This window comes from Saimiri boliviensis, chromosome 11 (assembly GCF_048565385.1).
Source record: "Saimiri boliviensis isolate mSaiBol1 chromosome 11, mSaiBol1.pri, whole genome shotgun sequence".
NCBI lineage: Eukaryota > Metazoa > Chordata > Mammalia > Primates > Cebidae > Saimiri > Saimiri boliviensis.
Genome location: NC_133459.1, coordinates 110,491,827 through 110,511,246, shown reverse-complemented (window position 1 = coordinate 110,511,246; position 19,420 = coordinate 110,491,827). Strand labels below are relative to the sequence as shown.

The 19,420-nt window shown below is 37.1% G+C and overlaps 1 protein-coding gene across 6 annotated transcripts in view; it reads right to left on the bottom strand.

Moving 5' to 3' along the window:
* Positions 1 to 19,420, bottom strand: part of FRRS1 (ferric chelate reductase 1) — a 122,168-nt gene that overhangs the window by 31,898 nt on the left and 70,850 nt on the right. For 4 of the 6 annotated variants that reach the window (XM_074381377.1, XM_074381376.1, XM_010343820.3 and 1 more), the window contains 6 exons: positions 13,973 to 14,077; positions 13,645 to 13,840; positions 12,457 to 12,593; positions 7,987 to 8,081; positions 6,650 to 6,797; positions 3,984 to 4,166 (listed from right to left, as the gene is read on the bottom strand). In XM_074381377.1, coding sequence (XP_074237478.1) covers positions 3,984 to 4,166; positions 6,650 to 6,797; positions 7,987 to 8,081; positions 12,457 to 12,593; positions 13,645 to 13,840 — 759 coding nt within the window. In that variant the 5' untranslated portion in view covers positions 13,973 to 14,077. Of the gene's footprint in view, positions 1 to 3,983; positions 4,167 to 6,649; positions 6,798 to 7,986; positions 8,082 to 12,456; positions 12,594 to 13,644; positions 13,949 to 13,972; positions 14,078 to 19,420 lie in introns of those variants that run through there. The other 2 variants (XM_074381374.1, XM_074381378.1) reach the window with 2 other exon arrangements.

Genomic DNA, 19,420 nt, shown 5'->3' with positions numbered 1-19,420 from the left:
ATGAAATGCATGAAAGTATGAATGGAGAATATCTTGTTACACCAGAAACAAAGACATGCTCAAAAGTGGCAGAGACACATCAAAAGGGCACAGAAGCTTGAAAGGGTTCCCAATGACCACATTTGGGTCAATATGACCCTCTAAAAGAATGAATGGTAGTAATAAACGACAACACAATGGACACAGAAACCCATTAGTCCAGGGTGTTACTACAAAAGGGACGGGCAAGTGCAGAGAAAAGAAAACTGTTATTTTCATAAGAATGCCAGCTAATAAGTAAGTTAGAAGATCACCAATTTTGCAACCACAAATGTAACAATTGATTTACAGGACAAACATCAATAAATGCAAAAACCTAGTTACAGGCTATTGGGGAACAGAATATTCATACGTATTCAAAGTATCACCCCACGTATTAGTCATTACAAAAAGAAAAATAGACCTTCACAATACAGAAATCTGACAGACACCAGTGATCAAATATACTATCATCAATAATAGAACAATTAGACACTAAGAAACTTTTGAAATAGTGCACTGATACGGAAACAATATCCTTATGTAGCATTTGTGCGAAAAAAAATCTTAACACAAATCTATTATATAAATTGCAGAATGTTCTACAAAATAACTGGCCTGAGTTTAATTTTAAAAAAGAAAGGAAAATGGGTAAAGTAGCTGTTCTAAAGTAAAGGAGATTCAAGAGATACAACAACTAAATGTCCTGAGTAATAACTGATTGGATCCTGGATAAGAAACACTTTTAAAAAACAGTATAAAGGAGTTTATTGGGACAACTGGGAAAATTGGAATACAGATTGTATGTTACATAAAATTATTATATCATGGTTAAATTTTCTTAATGTGATAAAGATATTGTAGTAATTGTAGGAGAATGTCCTTGTTCTTAGGAGACACATGTTGAAAACCTTAGAAATGAAATGTCATGATTATCTGTAATTTACTTTCAAATAGTTTAAGAAGAAATATGTATTTATATACACCACATAAACCAACTGAACTAGATTGAAATAAAAAGTTAAAGTGGCAAATCTAGGAGAAGGGCTTATGGGTGTTCATTGTACTATCTTTTTAACTTTTATGGAGGTTGAAACTCTTTCAAAACCAAAAGTTGGAAATGGCAGGAAGAAGGACCTGAGAGATGGATGAAAGGAAGGAATCCAAGCCACAACCAACATTTCTCTGAATACCAAAGAAGATGCCGGCAGCAGTAAATGAGGTGTTTATAAATTGCCTAAGACAGTACCCAACAAGAAACAAGCCATCAATAATGGTAGCTGCTTTTCTGATATTGCTAATCACCAAGAATGGGGAACACAGGGAGACATTATGAGGCACAATAAAAAGTTCAGTCTTTTAGATGTTGCTTTGTGCTGTTCAGGAACACACATCTAGACGAGACCAGCCTGCAGCTGGAAACCACAGTCTGGAGTCTAAGGGAGTTAGGATTAGGGCATGGAGAGACGAGTATGGAGTCAGATGATACAGCACAGTGGAAGGAGAAGAAAAGAAGCTAACAATGTGCATACTTGACACACTTTACATTATTTCACAAAATATCTCAAATAGGAAAGAGGAATGTACAGTACATCTTCACTTAAAGTCATAGGCAAGTTCTTGGAAACAGTGACTTCAAGCAAAGCAACATACAACATGGTCAATATTTTTTCTTAATGTCATAACAAAATGATATTAAAGGAAATGACATTATTCAAGGAACTGCTGTATGTAGCCTCACTTAAAGTCAAAGGTTCCAAGAACCTACTGATGGCATTGAGGACTTATTGTACTTGGAAATTCAGTGAAAATTCAGATATTAGCAAGTCATTATTATCAGAAATAGGGTAAATCACACATTTTGATTTTAGTGATGAGGTCTATATACCAAAATAATTGCTAACATTAATTCACAAGCCAAATTGATAAAGGGGTATAATTTAGGTTATTGAGTCAGTATTTGTGACATCAGATACCTTCAGCATTTAAATTTACATTATAGACTCCAAAGAAACAGCAGGTCACAAAAATACCCTAAGGTTTTAAAAGTAACAACCAAAAATAGAAATTACCACTTTAATAATATATTTTGAGGCTGATTCACTTCCCCCAAGTTAGACAAACAGGTGTACAGATTACTTTAATCATTAAACAGTATTGCTCTGTAAATCAACTGCACCTGCATAATTAAGTCTTTTTTGTAAACATTTTTGATGAGTACTATACTGGAAACAGATAAGATTTCTAAGTAAGATAAATATATCTTGAATTAGATATAAATGCTTTTGTGCCATCAATGCCTACAATTAAAACAGAAATAACTGGCTTACCTGTGGGCTACTCATTACCGCAGTGAATGCAGTAATAGTCTTTGCCGCTTGCTTACAGGTTTTATGTAACCAGTAAAAGGAAATGTATCTATATACTATAGCATGAATTTTGGCTGTAAAGTAACTGGAATAAGTTGGGTCTGTTTTTTTTTTTTAAGTGACTACAGCATATATCTAAACGAGTGCTATAACTCAGAGATGAACCTTAATGAAACTCCACATTCATTCAACAAGTTAATCCTTTTTGGACTCATTTTCAGAATTTCCTTCCTAGCCAGTTTTATCACATTCACATGACAGCAGCACTACCACCATCTATCACTATTGCTTTAAAGTCACATTTTATTTTTGACTCAACCTCATTCACCTCATACACTAAACTTAGTTCACTGAGAATGTCCAAAAAAAAACATGCTACAAGTCTGATGGTAATCACAAAAAGAAGTGGGTTAAATGTTTTGAACAATCACCGTATCAGCTGAGCAAGTACAAAATTTCCTATACATGAAACTTTGAGGGGGAAAGATTCACAATTTCTTATATGTTATTTTTTTAAGTACATGATATCTTTTGTATCTCATAGACTTAAGATATATATTTGGTTTAATGAAAGAGGATAGCAAGTGCATTCTAGAGGTGTCTAGTGAAATATGTAGGTCATATACACATACTGAAATGGTATCCCACTAAAGAAAGTTAGTCACATCCAGTATCCTACAATACTTGCAACCACTGCTCCGGGACCCATATGATCGAGTGCAACTTCAGGGAAAGCGTTAGTTCTTCTATCACAGCCATGTCAGAGTTCTGTCTCTTTTTCTGAAATATGATTCCCTAAAGAAGTGGTGTTACGTTTAAATCCTGATAAGAAGAAAATTCTCAAGACAAGACCCCTTGCCTGTGCTAATAAGGGGCTCTCTCCATTTCTGGCCATCCCTATGCCCCAATGCCCACTCTGCTTGGACAGGACTTATACACGTCCTGGCCACAATACTCTTCCTGCTCCCTAGGAAACCGAGGTGCTTATACAATCCTCTGCTCTTCCACACCACAGCACAAGGCTGCCACCTACAGAATCATTTAATTCATTTCAGCACTACCCAGGAAGAGTAAGAATCAGCTCAAAATAAATGCTGCCTTCTGCAGATTTGACAAAGGACCCTACTGTAATACACCTTGCCTGGATATACAAGTTTTAAGTCCTGTTTAGGAAATGCACTGATGACCACTAAAATAGGACACCAAGAGCAGGAACACATGCTTTTGTTCTGGCCACTTGAATAAACAACTCTGGTTATGAAAAACAGAATATTTTATGCAGAACAACTTTTCTTAACCCTATTTCCTCCTTTATCACAGATTCAGACAGACATAAAACGGCAAATACACTGGAAATAAAATGATCTTCCTAATTTTCCTTAGGACAGCCTGTTCTTGGAAGTAATTGGCCAACTGTTAAACTTATAAAGTACCCAAAGCCGTTTATCTTAAAATCTCCTAAGTTAGTTTCTCCTTTCTTATTCCACCATTACGTATGATCATTTGTCCCTGGAACGAACAGCTAATCTGCCGTTGATTACAGCTCACTCCAGTGATCCTCCTTTGTTACCACTTATGTAAGTGAGAGGTACCAACCATCCATTGGTCATGAGACAATGCGAAGGATAAGTAGCCTTTATTGGGACCACTCATTTCAACCATCACTGATTGGTCATCTCTTGTGAAGGACAAGAAGACACAGCCAGCCTCCTTCTCTGGGTCACAGTTCAAAGGACTCCTAATGCAGAACTTCTTGTTCCCACAATCTGAGGCACTGAACTAGAAAAATGACAGAGGGAAAAAAAATCTTAATTATTAAACAAGCAGTTCATTGGCAATGACAGAAGAATAACTACCTTCAAGTATGGGTAGTTCCCAGATTAATGAGAATACCTTTCCATAATAAGCATTCAAATAAGGAAACAAAAGACACATCTCAAATTAAAAATGATCAGAGCAGTAGTTAGGTTATGAACTTTTAAACTTAATTAATTTTAATTAAAATCTGGAAAACATATACTTGTTAGACTCTAATTATGCCCGAGTATTCAAGCTCCTGTAATACATAAAACATTTCACACTAAGTATGTTTTGGAGCAAAGTTTCTGATAAGTTTTAAGAAATTTCTGAGGGAATATTTCAGTCCCTGAGACTTAAATGACACTGACATTCCTGCCTAAAGGGTATCCTCTAGTTCTCAGAGATGAAGTTTTAACAAGCAAACAAACAAATTCTTAGCAAGTTATTGTATTTAGATTGTGGATTCTGCTTCTAGAATTCAGATTCAACTTTGATACTAAAATGATATAAGAAACAAATGGCCGCCCCAATTTACCAGCAATCCAATAAGGAAACAAAACAGCAGTGATTTAGTAGGGGGAGAAATAAGCAACAATGGGATGACTTCATCCAGAGCTTCTTGATAAAGACTATAAGGTGAAGAGTCTCAGAAAAACAAAATCGGCTCTGTAATTTGATAAATGAGCAGACTTTGTTCGAATGATCTGTGACAGTGAATTTCAGAAGAGCGCTAAACATTATGTAACTAGAGTTGATGGAAATGTAGACAGATCATACTAGGGTGAGGAGAACAAGCCACTGGGAACCAAGAAACTTGGACTTTGGTCTCTGCTATCCCCTCTCCTACATCATGTTTGCCAAAGGACTTGTTCTTTCTGGATTCCTTCACCTTCAACTACGTAACAGGAAAACTGTAAGAAATAGACCCCGATGTATCTTTAAGCTCTAAAAATGCTGTAATCCTTTGACTCTGAATGAGCTTCCCTATAATTAGAGATTATAAACATGGCACAAAGACACCATAAAAGCTCCAACAAGAGGCTTTTATTGAATATATGGAAAGACAACAATATTGTCAGCAGATTCCTAGTGGGAAGCTCAGGTCCAAACTGCTTGTTTATTTCCCTAGAGCAGCTTTTGATTAAATAAGCATTAAAACTAAACTGAGTGGTACGAATCACACATGTAATTGCATGGTCAAACAAAAGTGCAACGATCATAGTAATGTAATTGAATATAGTGCCCACATGCTGTAAAGTGTTGAAGAGATGGCAAACAAAATAAGGAGCAAAGCGCATTACTTTGTCTTCTCTGTGTGAACAGAGAGGTACAAAAGGGCAATGAAAAGGAACTAATGTTTATGAAGCATTTATTAAATGAAAGGTACAGTTAGAAAACTTGCATTCATTATTTTGTTTAATTCTTACAGTGATACTAAGAGCTAAATATTATGACATCTCATTCTATAGGCAAGGAAACTGAGAATGAAAATTAGGCAAGTCAGTATTTAGGCCCACATCTGTTCTTTCAACTGAAACAACCTGCCTCAACACGTTTTTTTTATTGTATCCACTTCTGAATTAAGAAGTCTAATTTCTCAGAATTTCCTGCAGTAAAACCCTTCTTCCTAATGTTTCTAATATGCATAACACTTTCCAAGATATGTCTTGTCAATGATAAATCTTTTGAATCAGAGGGCCTAAATAAAATTCTAACTGATGAATTTACAAGAGATTTTCTGTTGTTCAGCATATACAATTTCCTAGTACTCTTTGACCTTAATGAAATGAGATCTAAGAGTTTTATCACTACTTCAAGAATCTCCTCCAAATCTTGTCTAAATTTAACTTAAGCTATTCATTTGATATCTGGCTGTGTTTCAAAGAAAGAAAAAAAAAATATTACTTCATCGGATTTATTTTCAAATGAAAACATATACACTACCAGTAAATACTACATGTGAATACCATAACCACACCTTGAACATGCAGGGTCTTGCATTCCCTTCATTCTAACCTGTAAGTCATAATGTTGCAATCAAGACTTCCTTCAGATTTCTACAGAGGGCCCAAAAACTTGCTACCACTACTCAGCACAGCTACTTCTCTACCACTTTGCCACGCAAAGTACACAGAACCACAATTTCCAATCACAAATTTACCCCTTTGCTCACATAGAGAAAACTAAGTACAGCACTTTACTCCTATGTAATGTCTTACTTTGTTTACCTTCTCTTCTGTATTTTATAATATATGGGCATTATACTTGGCTACATATTATTTTACATTGCATTTAATGAAGCTATAAAAACATTACTTAAGCTGGGCACCGTGGCTAACACTTGTAATCCCAGCACTTTGTGACGCCAAGGCAAGAGGATCTCTTGAGTTCAGGAGTTCAAGGCGAGCCTGGGAAACATAGTGAAATCCCATCTCTATAGAGAAAATAAAATTGTGACTTACTGGTTTGGTTAAGTGGGAAACTGGAGGTAATGTTGGCAAAGGTACTATTGTAGCTTTAGGTGTCGTAAAAGGAAATGCATTCGGTTGTGAAATTATAGGACCAGGAATCTTCACCCAGTAGATTTTGTACTTTGCAACAACTGTGGCTCTGAAATGCAACACCAGTGAGATTAGAACTCTAACTGTGGCCCATTGTAATCAGATGAAAACGTTAAAGGAAAAAAAGAGAGTGAATAAACTAGAAACACAAGACTTAGTACCTAACAGCACTATTAATTTTGCCTGAGGCAAATTTCCAACCACCCTTCCACGCCATCACTTGATGAACTTTTATCGCTTTCCCTCCCTCTGCCACTCTTTTCTTGTTTGTTTTGGGGGCATGTTCACAACAGCCATGATGTCAGACCCAGGGACAAACTGCACAGATTTCTACTTCCTGGCATATGAAGAACATACTACTGGTCATTTCAGAGCACACTATTCAAATTCTTCCGAAGGGCCTGTGTAGCAGGCAACTACAGCAAGCAGGCTTTCACCAGGATCACAACCCTTTTTCACACTCCACCTAACATACTGGTGCAGAGTTGTGTTACTGTGTATTGGGGACCTATGCACAAAGTGAAGAAAAGAGACATGTCAGGATAGCAATCCTTCCCTTAAAATATATGTCTACATCACTACTCAGGAATCATTACATGGCATTATAACATTCCATTTCCTTTTGTATGTAGGATAAGGAAGAAATACTGTTTTAATTCCACTGAGTTTCAGAATCCTAAGAGCCATGCAGTCTCTTTTAAGTCTAATCTGCAAGTTGTAACACTGCAAAAAAAAATCCAAATTTCAGAACTTTCATTTGTATTCTCATACTAATTACAGGAGTAAGTCTAAAAGTAGTATTCTATAACATAAGACTCAAGTATTAATTGATAGCTCTTATTAGTATTAAGGCAGTGCAAGACTTTACTCACTCAACAACTGTCTATTAAAGTGCCTGTGAGGTGCCGGATTCTGTGCTAGGTACTAGGTATACACTGGTAAAACACAAAACAAACTCCTATTTCAGGAAGGTGATAGTATTATACCAAAGCTCTTCTACATGGGTGAAGGTCTAATAGGTACATAAAATGATACAGACTAATTATAATTTCAGTTATACTAGTAGTTACAGAGTTGTAAACTCTTTTTTTTTTTTTAGATATGGGGTTTCACCATGTTGCCCAGGCAGTCTCAAAATCCTGGGCTCAACTGATCCACTCACTTTGGCCTCTCAAAGTGCTGGGATTACAGGCATAAGTTACCATGCCTGGCCCAGAATTACAAACTCTTATACTCACAGAAACTGTGTGTGATTTGGGGCACTGCTTGGAGCATTCCAGTAGACTTTAATTTCTGTTTTTTTAGATTTACTTGTGTGACTCACAGCTGATCCCTGAAATAAAAGGGAAAAGGACTACCATTCAGTCACTCAATAACTCAGCACGACTAGAACTTCTATCATTTTGTAAAGTAATTTATCGTTGCATGACATTAGCATTCTGGTGAAGACTATTTTATTTAGAAGAAGGACTCAGGTACTCAATAAATGAAATGTTGATTGGTTGACATCATATTAGCAGCTGGCTCTGCGAAGAAATGAGAGTCAACAGAAATCAAAGAATTAAAAAGAGGTGTGAACACTGGGTACATTAATATTAGATAGAGCCTGCTCATTGTTTCATGTACATCATACATGTACATTATCATGTATATGTAATGTAAATGTATAATTATACATGTACATGTACATTATAAATTTATATCTCTTCCATTAATAGATAACAAATAGAATGCAGAAGATTCATGCAGTAACATGACATTTTAGTAATTCCTTTCTCTTGAACACTCTTCTTTCCCACTTTCATGCACCTGGCCTACTCCTACTCATTCTGAGGCCTCACTTGAAGATCATCTCCTCTAAGAGGCTCTCTCCCAATAAGATGTGCTTATATGTAAAGTAAGGAGTTTTTCAAGGAACAAGAGTCACTCTTGTCCATCACCTATCCCCCCCATTAAGGACCATTTGGGTATAATAAATAAATGAATAAATAAATGAAAAAAATTAGACTCCTGTCATACTCTAGATCTCTGTCTTCAATATTAAAACCCTTCAAAAATTAATATAGTAAGAGTTAATATTAATATAAAATATCACAAGCTATAAATTCTTCAAACTACTTTAACTTTTATAGGGTGCTGATGTATAAAAATTGCAAGTAGTAAAATTAAGGAAAAAGTCTGATCATTGTGAATCAATTCAGATGTTTACAATACATGGTTAATATCATCATTTATCTTGCAACCAATACCTTATAGTGAAAAGAGCACAAAAAAAACTGACAGAGAACAATTTCAAGCTACAGTTGACCCTTGAACAGCACAGGTTTGACCTGCATAGGTCCACTTATATGCAGATTTATTTTCAAAAATATAATAAAAAAAATGTTTGAAGACTTCCAACAATTCGAAAAAACGCAGACAAACTGCATAGGCTAGAAATATTGAAAAAATTAGAAAGTTAGGTATGTTTTAAATGCACAAAATATGTAGGTATTAGTCTATTTTCTCATTTATTACCATAAAATATACACAAAACTATTACAAAAAGTTAAAATTTATCAAAACATACTTACACAAACAGACCATACATGGTGCCATTCACAGTCCAGAGACATATAAACAAATGTAAAAAGGTAGTATTAAATCATAACTGCATAAAGTAACCGTAGTTGGGACTACAAGCACATGCCACCACACCCAGCTAATTTTCATATTTTTTTGTAGAGGCTGGATTTTGCCATGTTTCCCAGGCTGGTCTCAAATTTCTGAGCTCAAGCAATCCACCAGCCTCAGCCTCCCAAAATGCTGGGAAAACAGGTATGAGCCACTACACCCAGCTTTTACTATGTTTTGTCCACTACTGTAAACCTTAAATAACACCATGGGATCCATACAAAGTGCCACTAGTGATGCTGGAAGTGTTACCAAGAAGCAGAGAAAACTCATGACATTGTAAGAAAAAGATAAATTGCTTGTATGTACTGTAAATTATGGTCTGCTGCTGCAGTTGCCCGCCATTTCAAGATAAATGAATACAGTGTAAGAACCACTGTAACAAAAAGAAAAGAAAATTCACGAAGATGTCACTGCAGCTTTGCCAACAGATGCAAAAACCTTGCACTTTCTATGAAAGATCCTTTCATCTCATATTGGAAATGCATCTTTTATGTAGGCGTAAGAACTGCTACGAGAAAGGCATACTTATAGACTAATATGATTGAAGAAAAAGCAGTCATTATATGACAACTTAAAGCAAAAGGAAGGTGAAGGGTCTAAAGCTGGAGAACTTTATGCCAACAAAGGACAGCTTGATAATTTTAGAAAAAAGTTTGGCTTTTAAAATGTCAGGATAACAAAAGAAGCAGCTTCTACTGACCAAGAGGCAACAGGCAAGTTCCCAGGCACCACTAAGAAAATCATTGAGGAGAAAGTATATCTGCCTGAACAGGTTACTGCAGAAAAAAGTGCCCAATTTTGGAAATAAATACCACAAAGGGCATTTATTAGTAAAGAAGAGAAGCAAGCACCAGCATTTACGGCAAGAAGGAACAGGCTATCTCTACTGTTTTGCACAAATGCAGTCCGTTTATGATCAGGGCTGCTCTTACCTATAAAGCTGCTAATCCCCGCACCTTGAAGGGAAAAGATAAACATCAGCTGCCAGTCTTTTGGTTATAACAGCAAGAAGGCCTGGATAATGAGGAACCTTTGTCTGGACTGGCTTCATGGATGCTCTGTCTCTGAAGCCAAGAAGCACCTTGCCAGTAAAAGATTTTAAAAGTTATTTTGGCAGGGCACGGTGAGTCACACCTGTAATCTCAGCATTTTGGGAGGCTGAGGTGGGTGGATCACTTGAGGTCAGGAGTTTGAGACCAGCCTGGCCAACATGATGAAACCTAGTCTCTATTAAAAATACAAAAATTAGCCATGCATGGTGGCAGGCACCTGTAATCCCCACTACTCAGGAAGCTGAGGTGAGAGAATCACTTGAATCCAGGAGGCAAAGGTTGCAGTGAGCCGAGACTGGGCTACTGCACTCCAGCCTGGATGACAGGGCAAGACTCTGTCTCTAAATAAATAAATAAATAAATAAATAAATGTGCTATTGATATTTGATATAGTTTGGATATTTGTCTCCACCCAACTCTCATGTTAAATTGCAATCCCCAGTGTTGGAGGTGAGAACTGGTGGGAGGTGTTTGGGTCAGAATAGCAGAATTCTCATGGCTTGGTGTTGTTCCTCGAGACAGTGAACGAGTTCTTGTAAGATATGGTTGTCATAAAATGTGGCACCTCCCCTCCCTCAACCCTCTCTCTTGCTCTTGCTTTCACCATGTGAAGTGCCTGCTCCCGCTTTAGCTTTTGCTGTAAAAGGCCATGAGGCCTCCCTAAGGCCTCCGCAAAAGCTGAGCAGATGCCAGTGCCATTCTTGTAAAGCATGCAGAACAGTGAGCCAAGTAAACCTCTTTCCTTATTAAACTACCTAGTCTTAAGCACTTCTTTAGAGCAATACAGGAAGAGCCTAATACAATATTAGACAATGCCCCTGCTACCCAAAACCCCATGAGCTCAACACCCAAGCCACTGAAGTCACTTCCTTGCCTCCATATACAGTGTCTCTAACTCAGTCTCTAGCTCAGGAGGTCTTAAGAACATTTAAGGCTCTTTACACACAGTACTCAATGGAAAGGATTGTCAACACTATGGAAGAGAACTCTGATAGAACACCATGAAAGTCTGGAAGGATTACACCATTGAAGACCCTATTGTTATATTAAAAAAAAAAAAAAGCCTAGAGAGCCCGCAATCCCAAAACAATAAATTCCTGCTACAGAAACACTGTATCTAGATGTTGTGCATGACTTTAAAAGATTTACAGAGCCAATCAAGGAATCATAAAAGACACTGTGGATATGGCAAAAATGGTAGGGGATGAGGGGTTTCAAGACATGAATCTTCGAGAAATTCAAGAGCTCACAGACACCACAATAGGAGAATTAACAGGAGACAACTTGATGATGAGTGTTCCAAACCAGTGCCAGGTGACAATGAGGACTGTGTAGAAGATGCAGCCCCAGAAAACAAAGTGACATTAGACAACCTGGCAAATGGGCTCCAGTTCTTCAACACTGCTTTTGCCTTCTTCTATGACATGGACCTCCTATGATATACCACTGAAACTAAAGCAAAGTGGGGAAGGATTGCTACCATATAGAAACATTTTTAAGGAAATGAAAAAACAAAAAAGGTCAGATAGAAATTACAATGTATTTCCATGAGGTTACATCAGTGTGATGCCTCTCCTGCCTCCCCCTCCACCTCTTCCACCTCTGCCACCCACAAGACAGCAAAACCAACCCCTCCTCATCCTTCTCCTCCCTAACCTATTCAATGTGAAGACAACAAGAATAAAGATCTTTATGGTGATCCACTTTCATTTCATGAATAGTAAATATATTTTTTCTTATGTTCTTAAGATTTTTCTCTTGCCTAGCTTACTTTATTATAAGAATGCAGTATATAACATATAAATATAAAATAAGTATTAGTCAACTATTTTTTATCAGTAAGGCTTCTGGTCAACAACAGGCTATTTGTAGTTAAGTTCTTGGGGAGTCAAAAGTTTTACATAGATTTCCAACTTCCCCAGGAGTGAGGTGGGCACCTGTAAACTTTATATGGTTCAAAGATCAACTCTAAACACAAACCTGTATATCTTCACAGGTCAAAAGCTGTGACACTTCACTGTCAATCAATGTGAAGGAGCCAACAGGAGGGCCATTCAAATCCTCAGCATTACGCGCTTCTAGGAGAAAGCCTTTAAATGGTTGCCCTGACAAAGTAACTGAGAAAAACAAAAGGATCGGTTACAAAGCTTAGTAATATCAAAAAAAAAGAAAAAGTTTAAGGTCATACATTAGTTAGAATGATGTGTACATATGCAAAACTACTCCTGGAGAGAAAAGAGTCACCCTATAGGCAAAGAAGTTCTAAACTGTATTCCATAAGATATTCACTCTGTGAGATATTAACAGCCATTTCACAAAGAGAAAAGAAAAATAGGTGATGGTCAAGGAGCAGTCCATAAGGCTAAGTCAGTTTGGAAAATGCCAGATGATGCCTATTGGGTACTATGCTTATCACCTGAGTGATGAAATAATCTGTACACCAAACCCTTATGACATGGAATTTACCTATAAACAAACCTGCACATGTATCCCTGAACCTAAAAGTTTTTTTTAAATGTTTACTTGAGTTCATTGGAGGAAAAAACACGAGGTGTTTTCTTTTGAATTCCAGTATTTAACATAGTGTCTGGCTCACAGTGACACTCAATAAATTATTGAATTGAAAAAAAAAATCACTAGATGAAAGTAAATACTTGTTTCTTAACTGCAAATCTCTTAGGGTATTTAATATCCTACTGTAGTGTGAACTCTAATGTATATTATATACCACACAGAATATTCCAGACTTATTTTTCTGTATACTCTCTATGTAACAGAGTATCTATTAACATTTTACGTTTCTAGAGTTGCAAAAAAATAAAGTTTGCAAAATGCTGTTACATATTTTTCTTTAATAAGCAGCCCATATTTTACCAGAGAAATTCTTAAAATTATATGATATTTTCTCTTCTCTTGAAGTGATAGCACAATTAATAAAAAAAAAAAAGTAGATAATGACAAAAACTTATTTAAAAGCCTGTTCTGGATGGATAATACACAGACTACTTAAGTAATATAATCACCTGTAACCAAAAATAAGAAGTATGATAGTATCTTAAAAAAGAAAAAAGATTTAAATGAAATAGTCTAAATCAAATAATAATAAAGATGCAATGAACGGTAAAAGAGTGAAATCCAAAATGCAAACAGTTAATCCCAGCACAGTACCTTCAATCCGATCCCCTGGCCTGAATGTCATCTGACTCACTGAAATGTCATGAACAGGAACAGCCTGGGGACTATGACCATGTTCAGGAATCATTCCATGGCATGACTGTGTTACTTTTCCATTGGGATAATTAGCCACATAAGAAATGTGCAACAGAAGTATGCAGGTACCAAGAGAAAATCCAGAAACTGCCATCTCAAAAGGAAGATTAAAGCACATTATTGTCATATAAAACTAAAGTAAAATATAAAAGCTTTTACATCACAGGACTATAATTCTAGATAACTACTTGCTTTCTGTGTTCAGCAAACCATATTCTCAACATACCTGACAAAAAGAATGTGATACGTGAAGTTTCACCTGGATTTCAATCTCAGCTCTACAAATTACGGTGAGACTTTGGGCAAATCATCTAATCCTCCGCTTCCTTACCTGAAAAATAAGGAAGCAAAGACCCTCTTTTCAATGTTGTTTTGTTGTTGTTGTTGTTGTTGTTGTTGTTGTTGTTGTTGTTTTTGTTTTTGAGACAGAGCTCTCGCTCTGTTGCCGAAGCTGGAGTGCAGTGGCGTGATCTCAGCTCTCTGCAACCTCTGCCTCCCGGGTTCAAGCGATTCTCCTGCCTCAGTCTCCCCAGTAGCTAGGAATGCAGACATGTACTGCCACACCCAGCTAATTTTGTGTTTTAGTAGAGATGGAGTTTCACCATGTTGGCCGGGCTGGTCTGGAACACCTAACCTTAGGTGATCTGCCGACCTTTGCCTCCCAGAGTTCTGGGATTACAGGCATGAGCCACCGTGCCTGGCCCAATGTTTTTTAAATAAAAATGAAAATATAGCTCAAAATCAGACAAGAAAGATAATAAATAATAGATTTCATTATTATCAATTGGAAATAATAAACTAGTCAATAAAAGCAAAAGGTTTTACTTCACCTCATCCTAGAAAGCTGAAAGAACAAATAAGAAAAATTTCTTCTGGATTTAAATATCATCACCTGAATAAATCTACGATAAGACTTTTCCCAACTTCCTATTAAACTGATTATGATAACTGGGTGGATAATTTAATTTGCAATACTGAAAACTGAGGATAACAGAGAACCAGTTAGAAGAGATAATATTTCTACTACCTGTAGCACAGATACTTCTGAATTAAGAAACACAATTGTCAGCCCACACAATCTTCTTCCCTCCCCGGCTCTGACCTTTCTCTTACCCTCTGGATAATAGAAAACCAGCTACTTTACGTCAGTCCCATCCTCTTGTAGCCCAGATCAACCATTTTGCTTGATGCATATATTCAAAACCTGCAAATCACAGGACTCAACAAGGCTGGAGGTAGATGAGCAGTACCATGCTACATGGCAGTAAATAATGTTAACACTATGGACAGGTTGCAGATGGGAAAAGCTCAAGAGGCAGTTTATTATTTATAGAAAAGGATTTTTTACTTATAGAAAAATAAATAGTAATTATTTATTATTTGTTTCTATATCATGTGTCTGGTCATGGACAAAAATAATAGCAGCCTTGGAATCACTAGAAAAAAACAGCTTTTTAGTTATGTCAATCAGGAGCAACTATGTAACCACAGCCTAACCTGCTGGGGTTTTATCAGAGCCTATGTGACCTGGAAGAGGGGAAATACCCAACTCAGGCCTATATTAGCCATTCTGTTTCACCTAAGTAGGAGAAGAACTTTGAAGCAGTTGTGAAGTCCACACTCCAGGGGCATAAGCTCAGTCCTCCTCCGCCCACTCCTTCTCACCACATTATTAAAGGCCTACTTATAGCAGTTCCTTTTACTTCGGTGCATCACGCCCAGTTATTAGGATCAAATTACAGGGTATACTGAAAGGCAGAAAACACAATTTGAAGAAACACAGCAAGCCTCAGAACCAGACTCAGATACAATGGAGATGTTGGAATTATCAGACCAGAAATAGAAAGCAATTATGATTAAGATGTGAAATGCTCTAATGGATAAAGTAGATGGCATGCAAGAACAGATGCACAGAGATGGAAACTCTCCGAACCAAAAAGAAATGCTGGAGATCAAAAACACTTTAAAAGAATGGAAATATGGGCTTATGGGTAGACTGGACATACCTGAGATAAGAATCTCTTAGCTTAAAGATATCCCAACAGCAAACCGAAAAAAAAAAAAAAAAAAAGGACCGAAAAAACAACAACAGAATATCCAAGAACTGTGGAACTACAGAAGATACAACATACATGGGAGAGGAATTCTAGAAGGAGAAGACATAAAGGAACAGAATTATTCAAAATAATAATGACTGAGAATTTCACCCAAATTATTTATTATCAGACACAAAATACCAAGTGAGATAAATACAAAAAAAAAAAAAAAAAAAAAAAAAAAAAAAAAAACCTAAATCTAGGTATACATGATGGTTAATTTATATATCAATTTGACTGGGCTGAAGGATGTTCTGATAGCTGATAAAATATTATTTCTGCAGTGTCTATGAATGTATTTCTGAAAGAGAGCATCTCAATCAGCAGACTGAGTAACAAAGATCACTTCACCAAAGTGGGTAGGTATCATCTAATCCTTTGAGGGCCTAAATAGAATAAAAAAGCAGAGGAAGAGGAAATTACTCCCTCTTCTTGATCTAAGACATCCCTCTTCTCTTGCCCTCAGACATCAAAGCCCCTAGTCCTGGGGCCTGAAAACCACAGGACTGAACACCAGCATTCCTTTCCCCAAACCAAGGCCCTCATAGTTGACCAGGAGTTGCACTGTGGGCTCCCCTGCTTCTTAGGCCTTTGGGTTTAGACTGAAGTAAACCAGCAGGTTTCCTGCTTCTCCAACTTACAGACAGATTTTGAGACCTGCAGGCTTTCAGGATCAATTTCCATAATAAATATCTACAACATACATAAATAAAGTCTTAATCTGTAACTTTGGAAAACCCTGATTAATATAGCATATCATTTTCACAATACAGAAATCTAACATTTAAAAAAATCCTGAAAGAAGCTAGAGGAAAATGATAGAAACAAAGATGAGAACTATATCTGAGTTTTCCTCAGAAACCACACAAGCAAGAAGAGAGTAGAGTGAAATATTTAAAGTGTTGAGAGAAAAAAGTGGCACCATAGAATTCTATACCTCAAAAAATTATCTCTCAAAAGTAGAGAAGAAATATAAAGACTTTCTCAGACAGGCCAGCCACAGTGGCTTACGCCTGTAATTCCAGCACTTTGGGAGGTCAAGGCAGGTGGATCATGAGATCAGGAGTTTGAGACCAGCCTGGCCAACATGGTGAAACCTCTGTCTCTACTAAAAATACAAAAATTAGCTGGGCGCTATGGCACGTGCCTATAATCCCAGCTACTCGGGAGGCTGAGGCAGGAGAATCGCTTGAACCCAGGAGGCGGAGGTTGCAGTGAGCCGAGATCGCACCATTGCAATCCAGCTTGGGCAACAGAGTGAGACTCTGTCTCAATTAAAAAATAAATAAGTAAATAAAAATAAAAAATAAAAAAGACTTTCTCAGACAAGCAAATATTGAGGCAATGTGTTGCCAGTAAGACCTATTTTGCAAGAAAAGTGAAAAGAAATTCTTAGGAGAAAAGGAAAATGATAAAGGTCAGAAATTCAGATCTACATAAAGAAAGAAGAGCACTGGAGAAGGAATAAGTGAATGTAAAGTAAAAACGTTTTTCTTACACTGAATCTAACATGAAAGTTTATTCAAAATAATCATACATGTAATTATATATGGATATACATATGCTTATGTGTGCTTATTTTTGTATGCTTCTATATCGGCGAAATAAATGACAAGATATGAGGGATAGTGAGACAGAGCAGAGACCTCTCTCTTTGGGGCCCACCTCTCTCAGCCTTCACAGAATTAATGAAAGGTAGAAACTTGCTCTGGATTAGACTTTGGCTCAAGGAAATGCTGTGGCTGGTTTGATATTCTATTCAAACACTAAAACTTTCTCCATATCAACAATAAGGCTGTTTTGCCTTCTTATTATTCATATATTCCCTGGAGTAACCATTTTCTTCAAATACTTTTTCTTTGCATTTACAACTTGGCTGACTGGAACAAGAGGCCTGACCTTCAGCCTGTCTTGGCTTTTGGCATGCCTTCCTCACTAAGCTTAATCATTTCCAGCTTCGGACTGAAAGTGAAAGATACATGACTCTGCCTTTCACTTGAACACTTACAGGCCACTATAGGGTTCTTAATTGGCTAAATTTGAATATTGTTGTGCCTCAGGGAATAGGGAGGCCTGAGGAGAAGGAGAGATTGGAGAATAGTCTGTTGGTAAACAGAACACACACAGTTATCAGTTAAGTTTGCCATCTTAAACGGGTGCGCTTTGTGTCTCTCCGAAACAACAGAAACATCGAAGATCACTGGTCACAGATCACCATAACAGATATAATGGAAACGTTCAGAAACTTGCCAAAGTGTGGCTAGACATGGTGGCTCACACCTGTAATCCCAGCATTTTGGGAGGCCGAATTGGGAGGATAGCTTGGGCAATATAATGAGATCCCCGTCTCTATTTTTTAATTAAAAATAAAAATAACAAATAATAAATAATAAAATAGAAATTTACCAAAATGTGACATTGAGACACAAAGTGAGCACGTGCTGTTGAAAAAATGGTGCTGACAGACTTGCTCAATGAGGAGCTGCCACAAGCCTTCGATTTGTAGCCAGGCATGGGACAAGGGGGCCGGTCTCCAAATCCTGGGCTGAAGGCATCCTCACCCTTATTATCCCAACACTTTGAGAGGCTGGGTATGAAGGATTCCTCGAGTCGAGGAGTTCAAGACAAGCCTGAGAGGCAAGAGAGACCTCATGTCTACAAAAAATGAAAAAATAAGCTGGCTGTAGTGGTACTTGCCTGTGGCCACAGGTACTGAAGAGGCTGAGGCAGAAGGATCCCTTGAGCCCAGGAATTCAAGGTGGCAGTGAGTTATGATCATACCACTGCACTCCAGTCTAGGTAATAAAGCAAGATCTCCATCTCAATTTAAAAAAAAAAAAAAAAAAAAAAAAAGGCTGGATGCAGTGGCTCATGCCTGTAATCCCAGCACTTTGGGAAGCCAGGGCAGAAAGATTGCTTGAGCCCAGGAGTTCAAAACCAGCCTGGCAAACATAACAAGACCCTGTCTTTTTTTTTTTTTTAATAATTTGATAAATTTTTTTATAATTTTATTTTTTTAAGAAAGACAACCCTTCAATTTGTAAAAAACACAATATCTGCAAAGCATAATAAAGTGGAGGACCATAAAACAAGCTGTGCTTGTGTATCACTCATCACTTTAAATGTCAATTGTCTAAATGTAGCAATTAAGACAGAGATTGTCAAAGTGGATCAGGAAACAGACTCTGTTACATGTTTTCTATAGGAAACCCACTTTAAATATAAAGACACATAGAGATTAAAAGTAAATTGATAGAGAAAGATACAGTATGTTAACACTAATGTAAAGAAAGCAGGAGTAGCTACATTAATTTCAGACAGTAGACTTCAAACCAAGGAAAGCTATCAGGGATAAAGAGAGCTTTACCTAGTAACAAAGGGGTCAATTCTCCAAGAAGACATGACAATCCTGAATGTGTATGCACCTAAGAACAGAGCATCAAAATAAGTGAAGCAAAAACTAATAGAACTACATGGAGAAATAGATGAATCCACTATCAGAAATGGACAGATCCAAGCTGGGCACCATGGCTCACACCTATAACCCCAGCATTTTGTTAGGCCAAGGCAGGAAGATC